Source organism: Stigmatopora argus, chromosome 14 (genome assembly GCF_051989625.1).
Source record: "Stigmatopora argus isolate UIUO_Sarg chromosome 14, RoL_Sarg_1.0, whole genome shotgun sequence".
NCBI lineage: Eukaryota > Metazoa > Chordata > Actinopteri > Syngnathiformes > Syngnathidae > Stigmatopora > Stigmatopora argus.
In genome coordinates this window covers 11,450,502-11,478,392 of record NC_135400.1, presented here as the reverse complement: position 1 = coordinate 11,478,392, position 27,891 = coordinate 11,450,502, and the positions used below count along the sequence as shown (strand labels likewise).

The window sequence follows — 27,891 nt, the reverse complement described above, 5'->3', positions numbered from 1 at the left end:
GATTTGGTTGTTGATTAAAATCAGTAAAACATTATCTTTTCTAATATTTTATTATGATGAAATATCTCAGGTTACAGAATACTCATTTGAAGCTGATACATTCTATCTATAAAATAAAAAATATTCAAATAATTAGATTTGGTAAAATATGTGCTGTTTTTAATAAAAAACAAGCAGGGAGTTTAATTACTACCTATTAAAAATACAACTCAAATCCCCATCCATTCATAATTCAAATAAAACAAAAATCCAAAAGTATTGTTATTTGGTCATTTTAAAAAATTAACTTTGAAAATTTTAATAAAATAACTATAAACTATGTATTTATTGTGATGTTTACAACCATCTTAATAAATGAAGTGAAAGGTTTTATTTTTGTTTGCAACCTTTACATTTTAAAACATCTCGATATCGTAAGATGACTAAAAAGAGGCGCAATTCAATCCAGTAATACCTTGACATAAGAGTGTTGAAACATACGAAAAATTTGAGATACGAGAAAAATTCCAAGTACAAATCATCAAAAGTAGCAAATGATGGCACGCTCTCAATCAAAATATACGACAAGGTGAGTTGAGAGAGCAAAAAAGCTGCCCTCAACACCAACATCATTTGTGGCCAATTGTCACATGCATTAAAAATGAAGAAATAAATACATCATAATAATGAAAAGTGGTCTGACCCAAAGTAAGCCGCGCTGTGCGACAGGAGGACGCAGAATGCAAGCAGGCGCAGTAGGCAGGCGGTCCTTGGGAGGCTGGAGCGCATGCTGCCGGCTCGGTTCTGCTCTTCATCGCGCTGATTCTGCCCGAGGAGAAAGTCCCGGTCCGGGTGGACGCCAAGCCCCTTTAATCAAGGGGAGGGATGGAGGGAGGAGGGAGGAGGGAAGAAGAAGGAGGGTGAGGTCTCTCTCTCCCTCTCCCTCTCTCTCTTTCTCTCTCCAGTTTATTAGTGGAGGTGCTCTGCCCAACCTCCCTCCAACAGAGAACGCCACCCAGGTGGACACAGCTGCAGGGGGAGCTGGTTTACCTGCGCGCCTCCACCGAGGACCACACGTTGTCGATTTTGTTGACAAAATAGCAGGGTGAAAAGTGCAAAAATAACTATGGGATCATTTGTCTTAATGCTAACCCTGCCAGCACAGCTAACGGTAGCCAATGAACTCAATTGGGGGTTTCAAACCCACGGTCCAAGGGCCAAATCCGGCCAGGTGCGTGGACTACATATTTGGGGATGGAATCAAATTTATGTTCATTCATGATAATACTTTGACTTGGATCACTTTTTAATGCAGAAAGAGAATATTGACATTTTTGCCCATTTGTATAGGTTTTCTTTCTTTTTTTTTTTTAGATAATTAAAGCTATTCATGTTATACTAATTTCTGCTTTTTCGTTCATTCATCATGCAAGGTTTGCTGGGGTTGCCGGAGCCTATCGCAGCTTCAGATGAACGTCAGTCGGCCCTAGACTGGTCGCCAGTCACACAAAAGGCACATAAAGAGATAGACGACCATACACACATGCTGCCACCAGCGGGAATCGAATCCATACCTGCCCACACCGTAGTCAGGTGAGTGAACCACTACAACACTAGGCAGCTAATTTGTCCTTCGCAAGAATTGATATGGTAAAAAAGGTAATATTCATGGTTCAAGTGAATTATTCAATTACGCCAGCCCTAGTTTACTTGACATTAATGTCCAATCATAGCTCTTTTGTGAATTTAAATAAGTTGGTCACTTGTATTTGCAATCTATTTAAAGTGAATCCCAGGGGTGCTAGTATATATTGACCTAGTAAACCTGCTCAAATCCCATCCAAATTAAAAAAAAAAGTTGAATAAATAAAACTTTGATGTCACTTTAAAGTATACCCCTCCATCTAGTGGTTTAAACACATACTTCACTACCAAATCTCACTTGACAAAACATTTTTCTTTGCAAAATAAATATATCCAATTATTATACGTCTTGTGCGTACTTGAAATGGGCTTTTAATGTTTTCACGGGAAAACAAAAGATTTAAGAAGCGCTCTTTAATCCATTCACATGCGTGTCCACTCCTCTCCACCAGGGGTCCCCAGATTCAAGCTATCCAGCTTGTTTCGCCACCGCACTTCCTCCAACACACCTGACTCAAATGTTTGCTCATCATTTGACTCCGGTTTGCATGAGGAGTAATGCAGGAATAAACCGGGACTTATTTATCCCTTTTTTAATATGTTATGAAAATATTTTAGTTCGATCTCGGGTAATCGGGTCCAACAAAAAAAACAAGCTGTCTAGGACATTTTCCACTTACTATGTAGTAAGCCTCCAGAGGGCATAAAACGCCAATATTTCTCACCACCTGTAAGTACACGACGATTGTATGCAATCAACTTCCTTATTGTCAACAGAAACTTTATTTAACACTGGGGGGTCACGGTCGGGGTGGGATCGTCGGATGGTTAGATGGGGGACCACTTCCTATTAATTTTGGGGTCACTCATCCATTTGATTAGGAGGGGAGTACTCCCAATCAGTCCTGCCATTTTAAATGATGTTTGTTATCAATGGCAGCCAGTCACTTCCTTCATTTTTGGATACTTTCTGTTGATTTTAGGTTATTTTTTGCATCACTTTCTGTTGATTTGTGGGCATTTTATGTCACTTGCGGTTGATTTCGCGTCGCCCCCCCCCCCATTTGAATAGAAAAATTGATGTTTTTGTCAATAATATGTATAATTATTATTTCTAAGTGCCTTTCAAAAGTTTTTGGATCTGCGCATTTTCAGTAAAAATTGTGTACAACTTTTGTGCAGCTTAATTTCCTGAATTTTGTCTAAATGATATTAATTGGATTTTAAAACGTGAATATTTCAATGATTTTGCCATTTGAAATGAATGTGGCTTATATGTCAAAAGAATTATTTTGGCCACAATTGTAAAAATAAAACGATACGGCTATTATTATTATTATTATTAAAATTTATTTGCGCTGACTGACCATGCAAGTCAGACTAAAGTACATGTAGACATTTTGTACTGTACTTGTTTTTTCTAAATGATTTTATTTTGTTCACCACTTACCCTCTTCCGTCTGCATTTCAGGTGGCCATTCTTCCAAAGATTTGTTACCTTGGAAACAGCACCTTATGTATTTTTTAAGAGCCACAGTGGGAAAGAAGAAGTGCTTCCGAGGGTCCTTTTCCCCAGGTACAGTGGTCAGCCTCTAAATCATGACATTTGACATTTGAAGCGTGCGTCTGTAGTTGACCGGATCAATTTGATCTCGGAATATATAAGATATGCAACGTCACGCCCCACTTCCCTCGCTTGACCTTTTTGAGATGTCACAAATATTCGTTTCAAGGCAGATTTAAAATGGTCTTGGAAGTCCACATTAGCCCTTTGAATTAACATTGAAAAAAATCTAAGTTTTGACTTGTTCGTCACTAAAAATCATCTATCTGGAGACCTTCATGAAAGATCAATGGCAACAGAATTATTATGATTTTTCCCCCCCAAAATAGATTTTTCCATTTTTTTAAATTAAAAAGATAAAATATAAAAATGAGTATTTTTTCTGTTTTAAGAAACGGAAAGTTTTTCACCTTTTGCATTCTTAATAATAAATACACATCCAAATTAGTTTTTTCCACTTTCACTCAAAAAATAGTGCCTTTTTTTCTACCTGAAATGTAAAAAAACCCAATATTTATTTGTAGTTAACTCATTTAGCATTTTTTTGTCACGGGATGTCTAATTGTACATATTGAAATGAGTGAACAATTACTAGTGACAAAGGGCCACTATGTAATACAAAACAACAGTTATTTTCCCTCCGGTTAGCCTTTGCGAATCTTTCCCCATATGATCCAATTTTAAAATCAATCGTGTAAGTAAATGATTTATGGTGGAGAGTGACCGAGAAAGGGTAAATCAAGGCGAGCGCCAGTGAGCTGTTGTCTAACATGCGCCGGGCGGGACTTGCACATTTTTTGGCTTGTGGAAAGCACAGAAGGTGCACAGCACCGTGCCTGTCCTGACACCCACGCACGTGCGCCGATAACACTGAGTCCACAAGTGGCCATATCGCATTATAAAGGCAAGTCCTCTCCAGCCTCTCGCGTCGCCATGGCAACACAGGCCTTACCAGGTGATTGGCAGCGGACCGAATCCAACCGCCCTTTGCTTTCACGACATGGCTGAAATGTTTAATAGTCATTTTCATTGGCATCCAATGCAAGGTTTGTTCATATCTGTTTTTTTTTTAACTCCTCAGGGAGGTCGACATTGCTTTCTCTCACACACAAAAATACACACACACACACACACTCATACACAAAAGAAAAGGGGAAAAAAAACAGGCATACTAAAGCGTCTGCGGAAGCGACATTACAGCATGCAATTTCACGGCAGTTATATTATTTGAAATGCATGCTGGGAAATAAATGATGCTTTTAATGCTTTTATTGCGTGTACCCTTTAATTTGACGCATTTTACGGATGATAAGTCGTTCTGGGGCGTCATTCAAACTTGTCAAAAAATGAGACCGAGGGGAAAAAAACTCAAGTGGCACCAAACTTTAAGTCAAAGTTTTGAAGGCAAAATATTGGAGAAAAATGTACCATTTACGGTCCGGCATTTGGGGGGCAGTTGTCGCTCCGTGCCGACCTGGTGGATCCGCCCATGTAAATCACATTCCATGAAATAGACCCATAAAAAAAGCGCCTCAGCTAAAAATTCAAGAACACTACGTCCTTGTTAGCTACCTAATTATGAAATGAATCCTGTTTTATCACAGAGATATGTTCATTGCTTGTACAGCATCGGCTTACGACCCACGGGAATGCTCTCTACTTGCGCCCTTAAAGATTATTGCTGCTAATTTATCCTTGATACCTTGCAAATGAAACATACACCAAATTTAAATAAGAGGACCATAGGACCATCCTATTAATGCACGGCTGACCAGTGTGGGTTGCCTTTGAGCAGCTGGACCTGATGGGCAAACTGGTATGCGTTGCGTAATTGATGCGCAGCGTGAGCATCCATTATTCATCCCTTCTCGTCATGAATAGGCTCGCATCCGCTTTTATCTTTCCATCTCCTGACATTTTGCTTTCTCCTTTGCCTCGTTCACCGTTTATTACCTTCAATGGTATGCGGACAAACGGGCAAAAAAAAAGGTGATGCTCATTCACTTTTTATGGGTTATCCTGTTTGCCAATCGCCCCACACGGTTTGAACCTTGTAATAAATATGTGGCGTCACCTGTAAAAATTTAGGGGGAAATATAGATTTGCGGAATGTGTCTAAAAATATAGTTTCAGTCCAAAAACTTGCAATCACAAGATAATTGTGATTTCATACCAAAAACTCTTAATACACGTTAAACAAATTTGACATGCGTAGTAGTTCAACCAGTCTACCAAGCATGTTTTTAGGATGCGGGAAGAAACCGGAGTACCCGAAGGAAACCCACACAGGCATGTGGAGAATATGCAAACTCCACACAGGAACACTAAGGAAAACCAAAGAGAAATTGGCTGTCTATGAACCAATAGCAGGTCATTATGAGCATTATGAGTTCGATTTTTAGTCCAGTCTAAACATTTAATTAAGGTTTATTTTATATTGCGCATTCCTAAAATATATATATACCGTATTTTCATGACTATAAGGCGCACCCTCAATGAATGACACATTCTAAGTTTTTTCCATATATAAGGCGCACTGGATTATAAGGCGCTCTGTCTATTTTGGAGAAAATGTAAGACTTAAGTGCGCCTTATAGTCGTGAAAATACGGTACACTATAATATGAATATTTTGTAAATCTAAGTAATTTACCTTTTTTTTGTTGGGTAACGGTTCGCCTTTCCGACCTCAATCCTCAGTCAAGAATTTCGATTTGGCCGCATCCATGGCCTAAGTTCATCATACGTGGCGGACATTTCTGCAATCGTCCGCTATTAGCTCCCAGAAGCATATAATTGCCTTTGTGTCATTGCCTTCTTTGTTTAAAATGCTGATCCAGCGTTTGCCACGCTCGGATTATATCGTGCAATAATAACCAATTGATTGCTCGCAAGAGCACTCTCGCGCGCTGCCACGCGCCCGTTGCCATGCCGATCCTCCGCAGCATCGCCTTCGCTACCCTCCACGTAGGTTCATCATTAGTCGGTGTTGTCACACGGGATATTTCAAGCCTCCCTTAGGCACCCACCTTTTTTCAACAGCTATCTCCCGTATTTGTATTTCCAGCCACACGTTGATACGTACAGTGGCCGTGTTGCCAATATTTTTCATAAAAGAATAATTTTCCTCTCTTAATCCGTGGTTTCACAGGGATTTAAATTCGTTGAGATCTTTAACTGATTGTTCGATCCTTGTCAAGTTGAATTGGACGTCTATAGTCGTACTTAGACATTTTCTCCTGTAAAAACCAGCATGAAAAATAACACTTTAAATGGCACTGAATAGAAAGAAAATATAGAATACATTTTTAAATTATAAATAAATAAATTCAGGACTATCCCAAATACCCAATAACAGTACTTGAGTTAACAGTACAAATATTATTGGTCAAAAATGTACCTTTTTGGGTTGTTGGCAAAGATAATCCTGTATTTTTTATTTTTTTTAAATGGGCAATGGTTTTTAAAAAAATAAATAAAATGTGTAGCATGTAGCCAGCATAAATAATGCAGTGAGTGAGTCACGAATCTAGCTGACTGGCTAGTTTGCGTGATAGCTAAAACACAGCACTGCAAAAAGTTGTTGTTTGACTTGGGAGTGCTAGGACAGGAAGCCTAGAAGATTTTCTTTTTTTTCATTCTTTTCTCAATTTTAAATTGTGGCTTGCATTCATCTCTTCATTATACTTTGCCACTATGAATGGTCATACTGGGACCGTGGTGGGCAAAACCAAATCTCAGCGCAGGGGTGTGTTCAGAACAATTTAACAATTGTGATATTAAGGGGTGCTGGTGGCTAGTTTAGATTTTTGAGGGAGTTGCTAAATTCCAGCCTTGCCTTTTATGTCTAAATGTCTCCAAATATACATCAAACATTGGAGGAATACATTATTACATCAAATTAGTTTTAAAAATTAAAGATTATATGTACAGCTGAAAATTATAACAATAAAAATTTAGAAAAAATAATAAAATGTATAACCTAGATATTAAGTGTAAAATGAATATATAGAACATTAAAAATAAAAATTAGGAATTTATCCTTTGTCTAACTTTTTATATTTTCAAAATTTTAAAGGTTTAAAAAAGGATTGTAATTTTTTTTGTTCAATTAAAGAAAATCTCATGTTTTTTTCTATTGAAATTCAGGATTTTCACATTTTTACTTGTTTTTCCACTTGAATTTTTCTTTTAGTTTTTTATTCAATTTTTTTCATGTACTTAGTCTTCCCCAAATGATTTTGAACATTATTAATTTAAAAAATATCAATTCAGGCATCTCGTGGTTAGACATCGTCATTAAGGAGGTGGGAAATGATTCCAAAACAATGAGTAGGTTGCCAACCGATACCTTCCAAAAGGCAGCAACCTTTTTTGTCGTCGCCGCCCAGCTCGACGACCGCCGAATATCGGCGGCCGGTACACGAGCGCCTGTGTCTTTAAGAGAGGAAGCACAATGTTTCATGTGGAAGCGGCGAGAGAGGACGGTGTGAATTGATCAACATTTGTGCTTCCTTTCCCAAGCTACGTTCGGCGTCTCCTTTCACCGGCATGTGCCCTCTCGCAAGGTTTCTGAAGAGCAAACCCTCTCTCTCTTTGCCCCCAACAGCCTCCCTTTGCCTCCCGCCCGGGCGCTCCCCGACGCACACCCTCACAGGCGCACACGGTCGCGCGCACGCACGTGCCGCTTTGCCAGACGCACACACCGCAAGCGGGGAGCGCCGGCGCTGGATCGCTCCATCTCGCCAAAAAGGAAGGCAAGGGAATCCGAGCGAGGGAGCGGGAGAGGAGCCACTGGAAGCGGCGAAGGAGCGACCTTTACGTGGAGCCACAAAAGAAGGCGGGGACCAGGAAAGGGGAAACGCCATCCGTGTCACGGCTGCAGTGCTCCTTGACGCAGCATGGGCAATGCACCATCCCAAGGTATGTCAAATCTTTCTCTTTTTTTTTTCTTCTTCTCGTTGTTATTCTTTGCGCGCGGGTTGTGTCGTCCGACCGCTTTGTTGAGACGGACGGTGGGGTTGGGGCGGGTTGATGAGAGCCATGCCGGATGCGGGGTGAGAGGTGGATGGAAAAGGACGGTGAGCGCCGTCGACGGCGAGCAGGTGGTGGTGCTAACGCTGGTGTCCGACGACCTCTATTCCGGAGAGCTTCCTCGCACTTTGGCCGAGACTCGTAATTGCCGGCTTATTCTCTCGCTCATTGGTCGCCGTGGACGGCGATAGACGTCCGATCCACGCGAGGTGGGAGGGTTGGTTATTTGCCGCGAGCCCTCCCACTTGGCGTTTAGTGACAAACTCCCGAGATGATGTTGCGATCCGTTTGAAGTCGAGGGATAGCCAGGGATGTCCCTGATCCGTGATCGTGATCAAGTGGAAAAAAATCTGCTTTTTAATGATGTATTTATTGTAAACTTTTGAGGGCTTGAAAAGAAAATAAATAAAAAAAAAAGACAAATATACTCACTCACTTACTACTAATAACAAACTCACCAGTTTATGGCTAGTAGATGTCCAATCCATTTGAAGTGGAGGGTTGACAGCCAATAAACGAATGTCCCTGGAGTGCATTCCGTTCAAACAGATTGGACGTCGACTGCTTATGAACTCGTTTGAGGATTAGACGTCTATGGTCGCCAATAGCGCCGAAGCCTTTGTACCTTTTTCCTTGTCGTTTGTCCCGCATTCTTAGCGAGGCTGCAGGTTTTTCAATGACAAAGCTAATGGAAGGTCACGGGGAGCCTTGATAAGGAGACGCCGATAGTCGCAGAGGGTGCAGCTCGGAGGAGAAACGATAGGACAAAACTTTGGGTCTTCCTTTTAATACGATCATTTTTCAACGGTGTTCGGGGTCATCTTTTTGCTGTCATTCCTACGACAGGTGGAATCGTGGACTTGCGATTAGCTAACCACCTTCCATTTCAAAGATTTTTGGCTGTGGAATTCATGCAAATGAATGTGCATTCATTCATTGACAGTAGTGAATTTGACTTGACTTATACTTGTGATCAAATGAGTTTATCGTTAGTTGATGACCAATCTTTTGCAAGAGAGGAGAGTGGCAGCGAAGGAAGTTGGCTTCATTGAAAGAACCTTAAAACGCCGAGTGAGGCGGAGATGAGGTTATCGTTTAGGAAGCTCGTAACTGCTCAACAGCCCCTAAAATCTTTTATTCCGCCTCAGCTTCGGTCTCATTCAGGAGCTTAGTCGGGTCACATGCGGGTGACGGCAGACTTAAGCGTATATTTACACCTTTTCAACTCTGTAGTTTATTTGATTTCATGCTTGATGACGCTCAAGCTTTGTGTCTTCTTTGTCGCTTCTGTACTTTATTTAGGAAGATCAAGTCACAGAATCATTCGTTCAAAGACCAGATTCTGTCATGTACAGCCTGAAGTTGGGATATAATAATAGTAATAATCGGACATTGACTCGACAAAAGCCTAATTGTCATCATACCCAGCTGCGTATGACGAAATTGGTATTGCTTCTCCATAAGGTGTGTTTTCCCGGCAAAAGACCCAAATAAGTGATAATTTCAGACTCGTAATTTGGCATTCTGCTGTGATGGATACATCGCATCACCCCCCGAGCCGATCACTTACCTCTCACTGTCTTTCACTTACCTTCAGTCAGCCAGTAGGAGGCCGATCACCGCCCAACGTCTTTTCATGTTACCTCACCGCAAAGATTACACAGAAGGGATTGTGTGTCGTGTTACCGCAAGTTTAGAGTCCTGATGGATGTGGGGAAAAAACTGTCCTTAAGCCTATTTGTCTGTACTTTGTGAAATATGACCATCTATCTATCAGTTTGGTGATTATATCGCGATACTTTGGATCCTAGTAGCTAACCCTAACCGATACACTCTTCTCGTCCATCATTTAAAAAGATGCGAGCAAAATTTCTCACTAGATTATTATGAATTGATGATGATCACGATTACATGAAATTCCGCAGTCGAAAGGCTAATGCTATAGTAGCATGTTAGCAGGCTAAGACTAATCAGGATCTACTTTCCCGAACCCCCTCTGTCGCTTGAATGAATTTGTCAGAAATACGGTCTGCTATCATTTTCAAGTCGCTTGCTGTCATCTTTCATTGCATCTGAAATGTTCTCTTCCACCGGACGGGTTTGACCTATTTTTTTTTTCAAATCAAATTGTAGCGTAGTATGGATCTGAGTAGCATCGCCACTGGTGGCAATTAAGCGCAATTAGTTGAACACGGTTAATCTGCTGCAACGCGCCGTCGGAGCGGGCGGAATTTCTCACCGCCGGCCTCGGCGGCCAATGCGAGTAAGCCCATTAGACGTCACGCCACCGGGCTGGTGCGCGGGAATAGCTTAAGGCGAGCCAGCGTTAAACTGGCGTCGGCTGGCGTCGGAGCCGATGATGCCATTGTCCACAGATGACTGATCCTTCTAACCTTCGTGTTCATCTCCATTTTAAATCTCTCTATCCCAGCCCGTGCTGACACTTTTAGATCAGCGTTAGGGGGGCAAAAGCCAACTGATTTGTGGAATAAAATGACTTTGTAGCAAGAACAAGTCGGCTATTCGCTTGGAATGAGAAAAAAAACGATAGGTTTTTCCAAGATACTGTCATCATTTAGCTAACTTGGTCATTGCTAGCGTTTTTAGAGCAGAGTTCCTTACAGATATTTTTAGAAATGATCTCTCCTAGTAAATGAAACTGCCACACAAAAAGATTGGACGTCCCCTGGTCTCAATGGCAACCGTTCAATACTTGTTTAGGTTGTCGCTCCCAAGGAAACAAACATCCCAAATACTCATTAAATTGTTAATTTAGTGTTCCGACAGCACCAGGCTAATAAACACCCTGTTAAATTAATACTGCCCTGAAAGTGTCACGTAAATCTGAGAATGACTACTTTTGTAATAGGCTTTTTTTATATGGGATCTTGTTACATGATGTGGGTGTACCTAATGTTCTAATCAATCCTTCCAAATCAACTGAAAATTGGATTTACTGCTAACGCTCCAATTTATTGCACTCTTAATTACAAATTGGTTCGGCAACCTAGCGTGCTTACTTACGTCTTCATCGGTTATCTTTTGACTTCCTCGAGGGCCAAACATTGGGGTTGTTATCTATTCCCGTTTGCTTTTTTTCTCCTCCTCGGGCCCGTGGGCACTTTGGACTCTAGTGTTTATCCGCCACGCATAAATAAATGACTAATCCTGCGTAAACGGCACTTTTTAGATTGCTTTCCAACACGGCTAGAGTCACACCGGGGTGTTTGCGTCGTGGTTTACTGGCCGTCCGTCACGCACCTGCTCCTCCCGGCGCACAAAGACCGGCCGGCTGCGCCTGGCGATTGGCTGGCGATGACGTAATCTTTCCAGCAGACGTCGGCGGCGTCCGCTCCCGTGTTTTTGTGAGGCGTGTCGGCGAGTAATTGACCCCTGTAAGAGCAGGCTGGGAAGACGAAATGGGATTGTTCACACGTTGTTTGGCGGCATCGAGCGGGATAGACGTCCAATGGCGGGGCGTCTAGTTGTCATAGTGCTGTGAATTTTTAATGTTGCTAATAAGTGGAACGGAGGCGGGCAGATGGCTATATCTTTATCTCTTGTTTCAACATTTTTCATTCATTTTCTGTACTGTCAACTTATGCGTTTTTGATTATTTCAAATTGTGTACGCCGTATAACAACTTTTGTACGTTTTTTGCAAAACCGATCTCGTTTTACCCATTTTGGCTCTAATCACTGGTAGCAGACAAAAAGTCATCGTCGACTGCTAATATAGTCGTGCTTTAAGCATGATATGTGCACTTCCGCCCTTTTCACTATATAAATATAGCGCGTCAGCAAGCAATGTACCCAGACAGTCAAACAACATCTACAGAATCTTGAATCTTGCATACAAAAGGCACCCCGACTGATTGGGCACTACGTCCACTTTGGGGAAATTTTAGACTTAAGTGGGCCCTATGTGAGTAAATATGTGCCACATAGCATTTGTATATTCTTTTTAAATCGCTTAATAAGGGGAATTGAATTGATTGAATTTTCTTTTATTGTCATACAAGGATAATGAGAATAAATTGCAATCATTAATAAGGGGAGCAATTGGCCAAGGTTGACAGGTATGGTACTTCTTTTCCTCACAAGTATCGCAGGGGGTGCTGGAGCCTGTCCTGGCTAACTACGGGTACCAGGATGAATTGGTGGCCAGCCAATCGCAAGGCACGAGGAAGAAGACAGCCAATCATAGCTAGGGGCAATTTAGTGCCTAGCATGCATGTTTTGGGGATTTGGGAGAGGAACCTGGAGTACCCGGAGAAAACCCACGCAGGCCTGAGAGAAGCATGCAAACTCCCCACAGGCAGGTCGGGACATGGGATCTAACCCTTGATCTCAAAAATGTAGGGCCGCCTCTCTCCCTCTTATATATACAAATATATATATATCTAGTACATCTATACATCTAGACATATATAAAATCTCTTCCTGTATTGTGTGTGTGTGTGTGTCTATATACTATATCTGTCACCCTTGCACTAGTTTCGAACATTTGACATCATGATTTTTCCACGTCACGAACCGACCAAAAGAGAAGATCATTCTTTTGTCAGCCTCAAGTAAGAAAATCTAATCACCAGAGAATATTTCTTCTTTTACTCACGCTCCATGGCACCGTTCCCCCCCCAAAAAAATGTCAATGCCACACACGGGCGTCGTCGCCACCACGGCTTTGTCGTTAACACATCAGACCGAGGAGACGGATGCGACCCCATCGATCGATGCGGAGGCGCGGAAATGTATCGAGCGTTGGATGAACTAAAAAGGGAACGTCTCCCTCTCAGGGGGGGCGAGGAAGAAATAGTGACCTTTTCATAGTCGTTGCCCTGATAGTTTGTGGCAGTCGGGCGAGGGCGCGGCCGCCCGCCCGCCCAGCCGGCCGGCCGGGAAATTTTCCTGCGATTTTGCGCCCCGTCAACCGGAAGAGCTGGACTGATTCACTACTCCTTTGTGTTGGCCATTCTTGGGGTAATATGACTGATATGATGCTGATTTTTTTAAAATTTTTCTCCCTTTCTATTGATTTCTTAGGCTAGCAGTGATCCGTTGTGTTTTGATGCATATGTCGGTTTTTATTTTGACAAAATACTTTCATGCACGATTTATGAGGACATTTTGCGTCCCCTATTTGACATCCAATTGTAGTTTGTGTTGCCTGAATGTATTTTGCAATGGACTAAAAAATATAAATATTTTAGATTGAATGAATGAATTATATTAGGAGGGTCCAATTTTGAAAAAAATGTCATTTAAAAAGAGAAAACTGAAAAAAATAGATCTAAATCTTTCTAAATAATACATAACTGAAGGCTCCATTTATATTTTTTAATAGAAATATTTATATTAAACACTATCGTTAAAATAATATTAAATATAATAATAGAAAATAGGTAGTATAGATGTAAATCTTTCTAAATAATACATAACTGAAGGCTCCATTTATATTTTTTAATAGAACTATTTATATTAAACACCAAATATTGTTAAAATAATATTAAATATAAAAATGATTGACTGGCAATGAGTTCAGCTTGCCCATATTTACCTTGGGATAGGCTCCAGCACCCCCACAAGCCTTGCGAGGATGTAATTGGAACAGAAAATGAAATTTTTTTTTAAAAAAGGGATTGGTGGCGGGGAAGAAAAATAGAGAGACGTAAATTCAAATGCCGCCATTGACGTCCATTTAATGAGCCAGCCCCGCCCACTTTAAATGGATGGAGAGGTCGATTGCTGTCAGGAGTTTTTAAATCTCAATTCCCCTCTTTTACTAACTACCACCGTGACTAGTGTCCCTCAAGCGGTTAACCATCAGGTGACAGACGCTTGCCGTACGAGCTACGTTTACACCGTGAAGACGCAAAATAATGATGTAAATTCCTTTGTGCCCAAGGGCAGATGAACATTTGTAAAGTGCTTCTTTTTGGCGTCACTTTGGGGATTTCGGGCGATGTCGAATCGAGCCAGCCGAGAGGCGAGGAGGCAACCATGGGATAAAAGTGTAGTAGAACGGCAACGCCGAGTTGGATCCGGTCGGGAACAGAAGGAGGCTAATCTGCGCTCGGAATCGTCGGCGCCTGTGCCGCCTGCTTTGTATTCCTGCCAGAGCATCTGGGGAATGAAAATCAGAGTTGATAAGGGGTAGAACGTGGGAGGGAACCATCGGGAGAGGAAAAGGGAAAACTATTAGCGCTTCTTGCCAGCGCTTCGCTAACCTGGCCAAGCTCATTTCCTCCAAAAGCGCCGCTTGCCTCATCGCTCTTTGTTCTCTTAGAAAAAACGCTCCGATTGCTTTGCCAGGTAGCAAAAAAAAAGCCAGAAATCATACGTATTTGTCCTTGACCAGGTGAGGAGAACCAATGTCAGAACAATAATAAGCTTTTTAAAATGAGAGAAAATAATCAGGAATCCTATTTTGTTGTTGTTACTTCAACCACAGTCGTGTTTGAAGCTCAGCTATTTTGCTACACTGACGCCATCTCAAAAGAAAAACAAATTCCTTTTGGCAGGAGGTAAAATGTAGTCACAAAGTAAATATTGACTGGGAACACCAACATCATGTGACAGGAGAGTGATTCACACTTTTGAATGGCGCTGAAACACGAGCCACTTCTCCCACTTTATGCCATTAACGGCACTGTCCATGGTGCTGAAACATGAGCCGGTCCGACCAGTTTTAATGAATTGCATCTTGGTATATGTCATGTATTCGATAATATATTTATAGTTCATGGCTATTGACAGTCCCCTAAGTACAATCTTAAAATGGGTTGGCCCCCCGGAAACAAAGCCTAGCTAACATGTGGCTCCACGACAAAGATGAGTTAGACCTCATGTGTCAAAGTGGCGGCCCGGGGGCCAAATCTGGCCTACCGCATCATTTTGTGTGGCCCGGGAAAGTAAATCATGAGTGTCGACTTTCTGTTTTAGGATCAAATTAAAATGAAGAGTATAGATGTATATTACATTTCCTTATTTTCCCCCTTTTAAATCAATAATTGTAATTTTTAAATCATTTTTTCTGTGTTTTTAGTTCAAAAATCATTTTGTAAAATCTAAAAAAAAATATATAAAAAATGCTAAAATAAACATTGTTTTAGATCTATAAAAAAACTGAATATTCAAGGCTTTTAATCCAGTTCCTTATATCCATTTATAAAAAAAAATCTAAATATTATATCTAAAATGGTCCGGCCCACGTGAAATCAAGTTGACGTTAAAGCGGCCCGCGAACCAACCCGAGTCTGACACCCTTGAGTTAGACCCAACCATGATGTCCCCCGCAAATGAACACATCAGATAGGAGGCAGATGGATACAGACGTGGCAACAAAAGGCAGAATAACAAACGCAATGTCCCGCTTTTGTAGTAGACACCCACTGGTTCGTCTGCCTTCCAGTGAAATGAGCTTATTCTTGCTCCACTGCCAACGCCTTTGCGAGAAGTTTGAATAAAAGCCACCGAAGGGGGCGGCAACAAGCACCGGTAGAAGGAATAGCAACGCGGCGTGACGACCTTCAGAGATCCTCGCCGTCGAACCAAGAGGCGAGCGATAAAGGTTGCGGAAACGACGACCCGGCCGACAGCTAGCTAAAAGAAGTGTTCTATTTAAATGAGTTCTCCCGAGAAATCCAATCGTAGTGGTTCTTCCAAAACAATGACTGTATTTTTCGGACTATAATGTGCACAAGTTCATCTCATAAAGGACACAGAATCGGCAGATTATTTCTTATTAGACGCCTAGTATAATACCATAATGAAAATTGTCCAGAAAAATAGTCAATGTCCCTATGAAGAGCTAATGTTATTTCATGAAAAAACATTAATGCTTGCTCGTCACATTTCCAGTGGGCTCCGGTTTCCTAGTAACAACCCGAAGGAAGCGGTACCGACTTGGTGGCTGACACGTGTGTGACAAACTTGGCCCATCAAGCAGCATATCCAACCTGATATCACATCGCGCGTCACGGGGGTTTTAATAATGAAGAAAAACCATCCGACGATGGTCGCCCGAAGTGCGTCTGCGAGTGGCAGATTATTTTTCCCTCAGATGAGTCGGGCCCGCCCGGCAGAGTCGCTTCCCCTTCCTTGGAAGCACGTCAGGCCCGTGGCGACCGTTTTTCTAACGTGGGTTACATGCGTTGAGTGTTCACCAAGCCGTGAAGCATTTTCGTAAACACGTTAATTCGGAGACCTACTTGTCAGGCGGCGTTAAATGCACTGGATGCAATGGTTCCGTTGTGTCAAACCGACGGCCCGGGGGTCAGAACCGCCTCCCATATGGGGCCCATGTTCATTTGATTGTTGTTTTTGTTGTGGACGCCAACGTTGAAGTTGTATTCAAGAGTAGATGTGCAATCCATTTGAAGTGGGAGGGTGGCAGCGAATGAATGAATGTGATTGGTGATTGGACGTCTTTGGCTATCTATGGCAGTGCGTTAAATGTATCTATTTTTCTTATTGTCTGTTACTTTTTGGTCATTCCTTGTTGTTGTTCAGGCATTTCTGGGTCACTTTCTGTGTCTGAAGTGGCTTATGAATGTGCCTGAAAAAATGGAAGATGACTCAAAATCATCAGAAAATGACTTGTAATTGGCTTAAAATGGACATGAAGTGACCTGTAAATGCCTCCAAAATCAGGAAGACTGGCTCTAGTTTAACTGGCATCAACCAGTCAAAGTGGATTGGACACCATTAGTGAGTTAATTGAGTTAACCAATGAGATAACGGAAACTTTTATTGCGAAAAATGTCGCTAGCAACCTGTTGATTCTTTTCAAAAAATATTTGTGGGTTCTTTGCTACCTTTTGGAAAACAAACTATTGCGATATATCACAATTTCGTCATTGTCAGGCCCCTATTTGGTCCCTTTATTGTTTGCATTATTTTTACTAATCTACATCCCTAATGCCAAGCATGGCCCATTTTCAGTCCTAATTTTTTTACACCCACTTTTAAAAACATACCCTTAACTTTTGTAAGTTTGTTTCTGACGCCAGTCGGGTGATTACATTGCGAATTCTGCCGCAGACTACTTGATCCCACTCGTGGCTGGACACTAGAGCCGTTGTCCAGGAAACTGACTTCCCATCTGCTCTTATCGACCAATTCTTTTGGTCAGAGCGGGGAACATCACGGCAGCTCATTTGGCAACCGACTCTCCCACTTGGCCAGGAAGTGGGCCGGCTTTCCCGGGTCGCTCAAATAACACTTGGGCCCATTGCGCGTCGAAGTTTGTATTTTAGTAGGTTGTTGAAGCAAAATCTCTGTTCGTTTTGTTCTTTTCTCAGCTTAGACAGCTTTTGAGAAGATTGCTAAATGGGAAGGCTAATGACGAGTGGCAGTGGAGAGGCGGTCGGCATGAATCTTTCTCGTCGATTAAAGCAGTAGATAAAAGAGGACGCCTGTTGTTGCTTCCTCGGCTTTGACATTTGGAGTTATGTGCTCTGTTTATAGCCTCGACTCGACTTCACACCTTCGCCTGCTTTTCTGATACTAACCACTTGATTTTCCTCTTGGTTTGCCTCCCTTTCACTTCACATGCAGGAATAAGTGAGAAAAAGATGTGAAATGTTGTTGTTCTTCTTGTGAGATTGACTTTAAGCTGCTGCTGTGTTGTCATTGGTAAACCGATCGTCTTCAACTTTGGGGGAGATGTAGTATTGCTTCGTATCTATAAGTCATTGGAGCTTGATTGTTGTTGTTTTTTACAGCAGGTGTGATTAATTGGTTCTGGAATTATTTATAGAAATAATTGACCTTAATAACATGGACTTATTGGTGCCTGTGGGGTCTAACAGTAGAGTGTGGGCACCCACATCTTTTAGCCTGTAGTGTGTTGTGGCATAGTCATGCTTGTTTTTTTTGTTATTCACAATTGTATAAATGTCAGTAATGAGTATTCACAATTTGTTAGTGTAAGTTGCAGAGTGGCCATCAACCATATCACAGTTTAGACATTGAATAATGCATAACTTTACGTATATTTAAACATGCAACCGTTCCAAAATGAATGTTTTAGTCGAAATTGTGGGGGGAAAATATCGTTTAATGTAATAGTAATTGATTAATCATTAAAAAAATATTCCTATTTGAGTATTACATTCAAACAGTATATTATAGTATAATAAAATATCAGGGAAAATATTCAAATAGTCTGAATATGATGCTCCTTACATCATGTGTGTTAAAGTGGCGGCCCGGGGGCCAAATCTGGCCCGCCGCATCATTTTGTGTGGCCCGGGAAATAAAGTGCCGACTTTCTGTTTTAGGATCAAATTAAAATGAAGAGTATAGAATGTATATTAAATTTCCTGATTTTTGCCCTTTCAATAATTGTAATTTTTAAATCCATTTTTTCTGTGTTTTTAGTTAAAAAAATCATTTTGTAAAATCTAAAAATATATATAAAAGCTAAAATAAACATTGTTTTAGATCTATAAAAAAACCGAATATTCAGGGCTTTTAATCCAGTTCTTTTAATCCATTTATTAAAAAAAAATCTAAATATATCTAAAATGGTCCGGCCCACATAAAATCGAGTTGACGTTAATGCGGCCCGCGTACCAACCCGAATCTGACACCCTTGCCTTACATTAACAGTTGTAGATGTGATATCCATTTTTATTGGGAGGCACTGGATTGGATGTCTTTGGCAGCCAAAGCGTTAATAACTAGTTTAACTCGCGCCAAACTTTAAGACTTTTTCTAAACTGCGTACTCTTCCTGTGTAGGAATTGTTTTGTTTATTTTGAGTGTGACAAAAACAGAGTCGGGTTGGCTTTGAGAGCAAGAGAGTGAAAAAAACCCGAAAGATTTGTAGCTGCATGCAAATGAGATCTGTCTCAGCTTTCCCATTCTTCGCTCCTCCCGCATCGATCCGTGTCGCTGGCTGACATTTACTCCACTAAAGGTGATCGAAGGTGCGGATGAATCACGTGTACTTGTTTGGCATGGAGCTCCCAACAAAGAGAACATGGCGGGGGAAGTGCTTTTGTTGTTGTTGTTGTTGTTGTTCATTTCACATTATTAAGCGTTATCTACTTGTTTGTCAAGCCCACTGCGCGCATCCCATAATGATCTTTACTGTTGTGGCAGTGAAAAGTGAACGCTGACTCAGCATTCAAATTATAATCAACTCTTTAGAGTTATAACTCTAGGTTTAAAAATTCCATTCAAAATCCTTTATTGTCATCATACACAGCTGTGTATATTACATACCTGTCAACCTCTGCCGATAACTGCCCTTATAAATGATTATGATTCCCCTTACAAACCCCCAAAAAACCTTACAAACACCATACCCCGTTGCTTCAACTGAGTCCGACCGAGTCTGTGCTGGATGTTTCGAAAAAAAAATGCTGGCCCAACCCACAGCGGCCCTCGAGGACCCCTGTTGCAGACTCTCCAAGCCAGTCCAAGTCTTTTTCTGGACCTATTGTAAACGTTGGCCATCAAAATGCAGACTTTTGACCATTTTGACTCATTTAAGAGCACCTTTGTTGAATATTTCACCCATTTCATTATATGCAGCGGTGTATGATGACACTAAAGGCTTTTCATTTGATTTAAAGGCATAGCATCCCATAAAACTAAGCTTTCATTTCAAGCTATTCCACAAAATCTAGGTTTTCATAAAGAGCAAAGCTTTCCACAATACTAGTGTCCTACAAGTGCAATCAGTGGATCGGCGTCAGGTGCTTCTCGCAGCCCAACCCCCGTTGCTTCAACTGAGTCCGAGTCTGTGCTGGATGTTTCGAAAAAAAAATGCTGGCCCAACCCACAGCGGCCCTCGAGGACCCCTGTTGCAGACTCTCCAAGCCAGTCCAAGTCTTTTCCTGGACCTATCGTAAATGTTGGCCATCAAAATGCAGACTTTTGACCATTTTGACTCATTTAAGAGCACCTTTGTTGAATGATATTTTACCCATTTCATTATATGCAGCGGTGTATGATGACACTAAAGGCTTTTGATTTGATGTAAAGGCATAGCATCCCATAAAACTAAGCTTTCATTTCAAACTATTCCACAAAATGTAGGTTTTCATAAAGAGCAAGCTTTCCACAATACTAGTGTCCTACAAGTGCAATCAGTGGATTGCCGTCAGGTGCTTCTTGCAGCCCAACCCCCGTTGCTTCAACTGAGTCCGAGTCTGTGCTGGATGTTTCGGAAAAAAAAATGCTGGCCCAACCCACAGCCGCCCTCAAGGACCCCTGTTGCAGACTCTCCAAGCCAGTCCAAGTCTTTTTCTGGACCTATTGTAAACGTTGGCCATCAAAATGCAGACTTTTGACCATTTTGACTCATTTAAGAGCACCTTTGTTGAATGATATTTCACCCATTTCATTATATGCAGCAGTGTATGATGACACTAAAGGCTTTTCATTTGATTTAAAGGCATAGCATCCCATAAAACTAAGCTTTCATTTCAAACTATTCCACAAAATGTAGGTTTTCATAAAGAGCAAAGCTTTCCACAATACTAGTGTCCTACAAGTGCAATCAGTGGATTGCCGTCAGGTGCTTCTTGCAGCCCAACCCCCGTTGCTTCAACTGAGTCCGACCGAGTCTGTGCTGGATGTTTTTTCGAAAAAAAAATGCTGGCCCAACCCACAGCGGCCCTCGAGGACCTCTGTTGCAGACTCTCCAAGCCAGTCCAAGTCTTTTTCTGGACCTATTGTAAATGTTGGCCATCAAAATGCAGACTTTTGACCATTTTGACTCATTTAAGAGCACCTTTGTTGAATGATATTTTACCCATTTCATTATATGCAGCGGTGTATGATGACACTAAAGGCTTTTGATTTGATGTAAAGGCATAACATCCCATAAAACTAAGCTTTCATTTCAAACTATTCCACAAAATGTAGGTTTTCATATAGAGCAAGCTTTCCACAATACTAGTGTCCTACAAGTGCAATCAGTGGATTGCCGTCAGGTGCTTCTTGCAGCCCAACCCCCGTTGTTTCAACTGAGTCCGACCGAGTCTGTGCTGGATGTTTCGGAACAAAATGCTGGCCCAACCCACAGCGGCCCTCGAGGACCTCTGTTGCAGACTCTCCAAGCCAGTCCAAGTCTTTTTCTGGACCTATTGTAAATGTTGGCCATCAAAATGCAGACTTTTGACCATTTTGACTCATTTAAGAGCTCCTTTGTTGAATGATATTTTACCCATTTCATTATATGCAGCGGTGTATGATGACACTAAAGGCTTTTGATTTGATGTAAAGGCATAGCATCCCATAAAACTAAGCTTTCATTTCAAACTATTCCACAAAATGTAGGTTTTCATAAAGAGCAAGCTTTCCACAATACTAGTGTCCTACAAGTGCAATCAGTGGATTGCCGTCAGGTGCTTCTTGCAGCCCAACCCCCGTTGCTTCAACTGAGTCCGACCGAGTCTGTGCTGGATGTTTCGGAACAAAATGCTGGCCCAACCCACAGCGGCCCTCGAGGACCCCTGTTGCAGACTCTCCAAGCCAGTCCAAGTCTTTTTCTGGACCTATTGTAAACGTTGGCCATCAAAATGCAGACTTTTGACCATTTTGACTCATTTAAGAGCACCTTTGTTGAATGATATTTCACCCATTTCATTATATGCAGCGCTGTATGATGCATACCTGTCAACCTCTGCCGATAACTGCCCTTATAAATGATTATGATTCCCCTTACAAACCCCCAAAAAACCTTACAAACACCGTATGGTGTTTGTAAGGTTTTTTGGGGGTTTGTAAGGGGAATCATAATCATTTATAAGGGCAGTTATCGGCAGAGGTTGACAGGTATGGTATAAGGAAATTGGTGGTGCTACTACAAGCTATTCAAAGTGTGTTTTCCCAGTAAAAAAAACATAAATAGTAGTATAAAAGTATAAAAAGTCACATCCCGGCTAGGTGAATTCTAAAATATTGCACAGAATTCTAAAATATTGCACAGATTCTAAAATATTGCACAGATTCTAAAATATTGCTCAGATTCTAAAATAGTGCACAGATTTCAAAGATATTTATAGGTTTAAAAATGATAATTCAGGTTATTCTTTTAAAAAAGTGCCTTGCGACACCCCCCGCAATCATTGTGAGGTTAAGCGATATGGAAGATGAATGACTCAGTGATACTTAAAAAAAAACAAAAAAACAAATCAATTATCATTTTAAATTCTTTTCCCAAGTAATTCTAAAAAAAATAGGTTGCCTTTATTTATGTTATACATATTCTCAGATTTCTGTAGTTTTCTATCTTTCATTAAGGACAACAAAAATAGATCTGCAAATTTTCCTCCCACGTTTAACCTTGGCGGGCCATAAATGATGGGACGCATTTGACCCCTGGGCCTACGGTTTGACACCTGCCATTCTTTCTCGTATTTATCTCTAACGGATTGGACGTCTCGTCCCATATGTGAAGGATATGTATGTATCTCCCTAGCCTCCGTATCTTAAATGGTCTTATTTACGACAATAACCTGACCAGGGCGTCCGCAGCGCGCGTCTCCAAAACACATATCACAAAAGCAAACGGTGCGTGAAATGCTTTTACGCGCATTACATGATGTGCAGGAATTGTGAGCGGAACACCAATTAAAATCACCGTTGCCTGTCGTTATAGACGGCGCGCGTCTTCCGATACAAAAAAGAAAAGTCAACGAAGGGACAACATTCCTGCTTTTTTGTTGCCTTGCACCTGCAACACTCAAACGATGCTTTTTCCCGTCTCGTTAATTTGGCCCGATCGCGTCGGAAGCACGTTACGTCGGGGGATGCGGAGGCGGGACTTTGACAGCCGGCGTTGAGCGCGGGATGTTTATCAGCAGCAGCATCATCGTCGTCATCGATGGCGTCGGCGGCTATCGGGAAAGAAATTCTTTATGTTTTGTGACAGCTAGGCGGGGGGGGCACCATCACTATGCCGGGCAATTTCTGTCATCTTTCATGTTTTTCCCATTCGCTGTCACTCGAACATATTTTTGGGCTGTGAACAAAAATGGCGTTGACGGATGTCGGACCGCAAAGGGTGTCGGAGTCAATTCTTCGTTTTTTGAAGTGGCGATGGGAAAAATGAGTACATTTGTGTGATGAGTATAAGTATAGAGTAGTATTAAAAAATTATATATTATATATATATATAATATAGAAATATAAATAATATATAAATATATATATTGTTATATATATTATGTTATATATAAAACAAGAAATATCCCGAATACGGGATGAAATAAAGTTCTAACCTAATCTATTAGGGCCACACAAAGAAAGGAAAACAAAATAGACCTATGAGAATATAGTTGTATGCTTACAATTATGATCTCATAACATTATGAGAATGTCGTAATGAGATTTGGAAAAACGCGTAACTTTACGAAATAGGATAAAAAGTCACAATGTTAATTAAATGTACGTAATAAGACAAAAGTCGTAATATTACAAGATTCAAGTTGTTATATTACATATAAGGATTTATAATACTTCATTATAGCTCCCAGCCATGGTAAGATAAATGACGCCGTTTTACGTACTTTGCGTAATATTTAGCTACCTTAGCTATGTACTTTGATATCATAATGATATGACATTTTCTCATCATATTTATATATGTTTAGTTTTTTAAATGTACAAAGAATGATGATTTATTTTGAAGTAAATTTGAGTTTTTCCTCACAACATTACATGAATTCCCATCATAAAAGTTACGTGTCAAGACTTGACTTGCATAATATTAAAGTTCTCACCAATGCCGAACTTTATTCTCAAAATATGCCGACTTTAATCTTCCCTTACCATGACGTTTTTCTTATAGTTCAGTTTTTCTTTCTTTGCCTTGCCCCAATACGTTCTCGGTAGGCTCATCCTTTCATTTCTGGAAGCTTTTCACACGGTCAGATAGGAAAGAAGAAAGTGCAAGTGTTGCCCAGAGCTCTCTCGTCCACATTTTAAAGCAAAATAAAGGCTAGAAAGAATCCATTCATGGCGACCAGCTATTGCGCATGCTTAGTTTCATATTTAGGCCACCGATTGCCGAGGCAGAACTGTCCGACGGTCGTCGTGAACAGTGCAGATAGAGTAGTTCCGAGCGGCTCTTATTTTTTTTTGGGGGGGGGGACGCCACGGTGAAGGATGTTCGGCGAGGAATACCAGGTGTTCCTGCCTGATGTTGGCCAGGTGTTGGTGTTGGAATGCCAGGACGCCGGTGGTAAGCAAGCGCTGTGTTTACAAATGGCCGTCTGCAGGATTCTTACCAAAAAATGCTTTGCTTTGATCTGCTCTTGCCAAATTGCTCTTTTTGCTTAAAGAAACAGCTGGGCAGTTTTTGTTGGAAATTTTGTTGGTCTTTTAGTAAAGCTACGAGGAAACTTGGGATGGGATGTAAAATCTGTACGATTGAACGTGTTTCGGCGCCATTGACGTCAATCGTCATCGATGGCAGCCGCCATTGAGTTGGCTTATTTAATAGCAAGATATGTTTCGTTGTTGTCTTTCCCTTTAAGGTAGGGCTGGCCAAACTGTTTTTCCTCCTAGTGCCGCTTGCAAAAAAATATTGGCTGCTGTTGACCGCGATGGACGGACGTCCAATTCATTTTGACTGGGAGAGATGGCAACGACCGTTCATTTGAATCATGGTCACTCAATGCCAGCCTTCCCAGTGGAAATGGATTTAATGTGCAGAATGATCAATGGCAGGGGTATAAAGATATTGCAAAAATATACAGTATTTTTTATCCTATTTATATTTATACTACTGAAACAAAGAGAAAATATCCAGTGACAAAAATTCACAACCGAAATATTTCCACTTTCACGCTCGGATTAATTTTTATGTAAATTCATTGAAAATACAGAAAATCTAGCTCGTTTCCTATTTTAACTTCAACACGTCACGTTTTGACCGAGTAAATGGAGATGCTTTTTTAAAGTTTAAGGTCTAGTTTTAAAACTCAAAAGTGCAACCACCATGGTTGAACTCAATCTTCTTGTGCCGGCCTATCCAAGTATGTTTTCATATCAATAAAAACAGAAATCCGGTTTTGTTACTAGCTAACACGGACACTTTGCGCTGATTAACCGAACTCATTAAACACGCTGATTTGTCCTTGTAACCTGCGTATTTCTGGATGATTAAAGACCAATCAAATCTTCACGTCAGGCGAAAGAAATGGCGAGTACCGAGTAGTCAATGTCAGTTTTGCCATCCGCCCCACATCAGCGCTTATTATTGATAATGCTGTGAGGAATAAGGACCTTCACTCCATAATCAATGCTCATTTTTCTAGCTTCTATGCCGCGTGGCTGTCCGGACAACTCCAATAGATACTCCAGCTCCTTCGCTGGAACGGAGCCGGCTAATTGGCCCGCTGTCTGCTCTTGGAAGCCACTTTCCAAAGGCTAAGGGGGCGAGGCATTGCCACGCTTTGTCTGATTCCCCTTCAACAATAGCAACTCGGAGTTCATATAGGATCTATAGGGTTTTTTTCCCCTCCATGTACTTTCTTGTCGTTACTTGAGCGTTAAATTAACCTTGGGAGCAATCAAATTGGCTCCAGAACTCGGGGAGAAAGTCTTCGAGGGCCCGTTTTTAACGAAAAATTGTTTGTTTACATAATGGCGGGAGGATTGTAAATGACAGTCAACGTATCTGGCAGGAGAGCGAAAACCGCTTGTGAAGGTCTTTAAGTCGTCAAGTGATTTTACGTGACGTCTCGCATTGACCAACAGTCACTTTAGCGTATTAGCACTTGGCGCACTGAAAGTGAGGAGACACAAATCGACAAATTTCTAACACCGTTCGCTCCATCATCGACATTTATTCATATTGACGTGAAAAAGCATTTGGGGAATACGTCATTTCATAAAAATAGCCATTTATATGAAGAAAATAATGTTGAAAATGGGGAAACCTTAAATTAAAATCGAAAAAAATAGAAGAAATACAAACAATGAAACATCCCCCAACCTGTGAAGTAATTCCTATCATGGTTTGATCAGACATTGTTAATTGACGTCTACTAGTGATAAAATCATTTAATTTGATGTCATTTTAGTTCCGTAATAAGCGCGCCATCACAACAAATTTCCCACAGATAATTTTGGGATGTTTTTAACATAACTATCGAGCAAGGATTCCCTCAGGGGGTTTTCTCGACTAATTAAAATGAGTTTAAGTGAAGAAAAAAAAAAGCACAACCTTGCTGTCAATGACAAAGCGTTTTCAAAACAGGATTTATTTTCATAACGACAGTCAAATTTAGCCAACAAAGGCCTCGCTCCACGACATTTATTTCTCGCCGGTCGACGTCGCTTTGTTCCGGGAAACAAAATCAAATCAAATAAAACCGTGTCTGCGAGAAACGACTCTTTGATGAGGGTATGCACGCTCGAGAAAGACGACAGATAGACGGCAAGCTGAGATTCGGCCCGCCTCGGCGAGAGCGCGGGTGGCGGCGGTAAAGGACGTGTGAAGGTCGCGAGAAGAGGGAGGACGCCGCTACCTCGCCGAGCATAAAATAGAGCAACCTTCTCCGCTTGGGATGATAGTTTAGATGATAGTGTCCTCCAACCTTAATAGCCCGCACTTTGCTTGATGCAGAACTATGTACACAATGGGAAAGTAAAATGGAGGTCGCACCATTTAAGTTACATTTTTTTGTCCTTTCCCGGGAGTTCGCTGGAGTAGTTGTCGTCATTGAACCCTTTTAATGGACTGCTAGGGGATGAAGGTCTCAAACCTGCAGCCCGGGGGCCATTTATGGCCCATGGGGATAATGTTTTGCGGTCCTGATTTTGTGTTGCTTGACTTAGTATTTTTGCAATAGGAAAATTATCATTTGAAATAAAAGGATTGAATTCATCATAGTATTCATTGTAAAGAATAAAGTAGTTTAAAAAAAAGTAATGGTATTAGAAGTAGAAAAAAAAGATGATTTAAAAAAAAGTAATGTATGTACATGTATGTGTATATGTATGTGTATATATATACATATATATATATATATGTGTGTGTGTATGTATGTATTTCAGCAACACACTTATTTATATATTTATTCATGTATTTATTTATTAACTTACTTATTACCTATCTATTTATGTCTAAAATGCCTTTCCTATTTCTGCATCCTCACCCTCTTGCTACTGTGACAACGAAATTTCCCCGAATACGGGATGAATTCAACTAAAATTCAACTAAAAAAAAACAAAGAAAAAATGTTGATGTATTGAAAAATTAAATACATTCAAAGTGCTCAGGGAATTTGATTTAATGTATTTTTTGCTTTTCTTTTATTATTCTCTGATAACATCACACAGCTAAACTCCTCGGCTGCTATTGACGGCAATAAACGTTCAATCCTTTACAATTGGAATTGAAAAGCGTTCTTTTGGCCATCCCTGTTTTTTCCCCCTTGAATTACGAATTTGGCAAAAGACTGCAGCGTTTCCTGTATTTTCACCTAGCGCTCACGGCAGTAAGCGAATGACTCTGACAGAACTTTGTCTCCCAGGCCAACATTCCGTGGCGCTGTCCATGAATAAGTCAGCACCCAAAGGTGCCTCGGCCTAATGAGCTACTTTGCATGGCACCGTCTTTAGGCCTTTTTTTTCCCCGAGGCGGTGAAGACGGCGCCGATGCCGCGCCCTTGACTCGACTCGACTCCCGAGCGGTCCA

General features: G+C 41.1%; 2 protein-coding genes and 1 long non-coding RNA gene across 9 annotated transcripts in view; 2 read left to right on the top strand and 1 right to left on the bottom strand.

Annotated features, from left to right (window-relative positions):
- wnt9b (wingless-type MMTV integration site family, member 9B) overlaps positions 1-2,356 on the bottom strand; it is a 9,603-nt gene extending 7,247 nt beyond the window's left edge. The window contains exons 1-2 of the mRNA XM_077618384.1: positions 2,304-2,356; positions 683-846 (exon numbers count right to left, since the gene is read on the bottom strand). Coding sequence (XP_077474510.1) covers positions 683-768 — 86 coding nt within the window. The 5' untranslated portion in view covers positions 769-846; positions 2,304-2,356. The remainder of the gene's footprint in view (positions 1-682; positions 847-2,303) is intronic.
- The window catches only part of LOC144088126 (uncharacterized), an 18,871-nt gene extending 15,672 nt beyond the window's left edge, over positions 1-3,199 (top strand). Inside the window, exons 4-5 of the long non-coding RNA XR_013304813.1 lie at positions 1,413-1,572; positions 3,095-3,199. This is a non-coding gene — a long non-coding RNA (uncharacterized LOC144088126). The remainder of the gene's footprint in view (positions 1-1,412; positions 1,573-3,094) is intronic.
- Positions 3,200-7,677: 4,478 nt separating this feature from the next.
- The window catches only part of srcin1a (SRC kinase signaling inhibitor 1a), a 68,200-nt gene continuing 47,986 nt past the window's right edge, over positions 7,678-27,891 (top strand). For 2 of the 7 annotated variants that reach the window (XM_077619278.1, XM_077619277.1), the window contains exon 1: positions 7,678-8,109. In XM_077619278.1, coding sequence (XP_077475404.1) covers positions 8,088-8,109 — 22 coding nt within the window. In that variant the 5' untranslated portion in view covers positions 7,678-8,087. Of the gene's footprint in view, positions 8,110-24,159; positions 24,427-27,891 lie in introns of those variants that run through there. The other 5 variants (XM_077619279.1, XM_077619276.1, XM_077619281.1 and 2 more) reach the window with 4 other exon arrangements.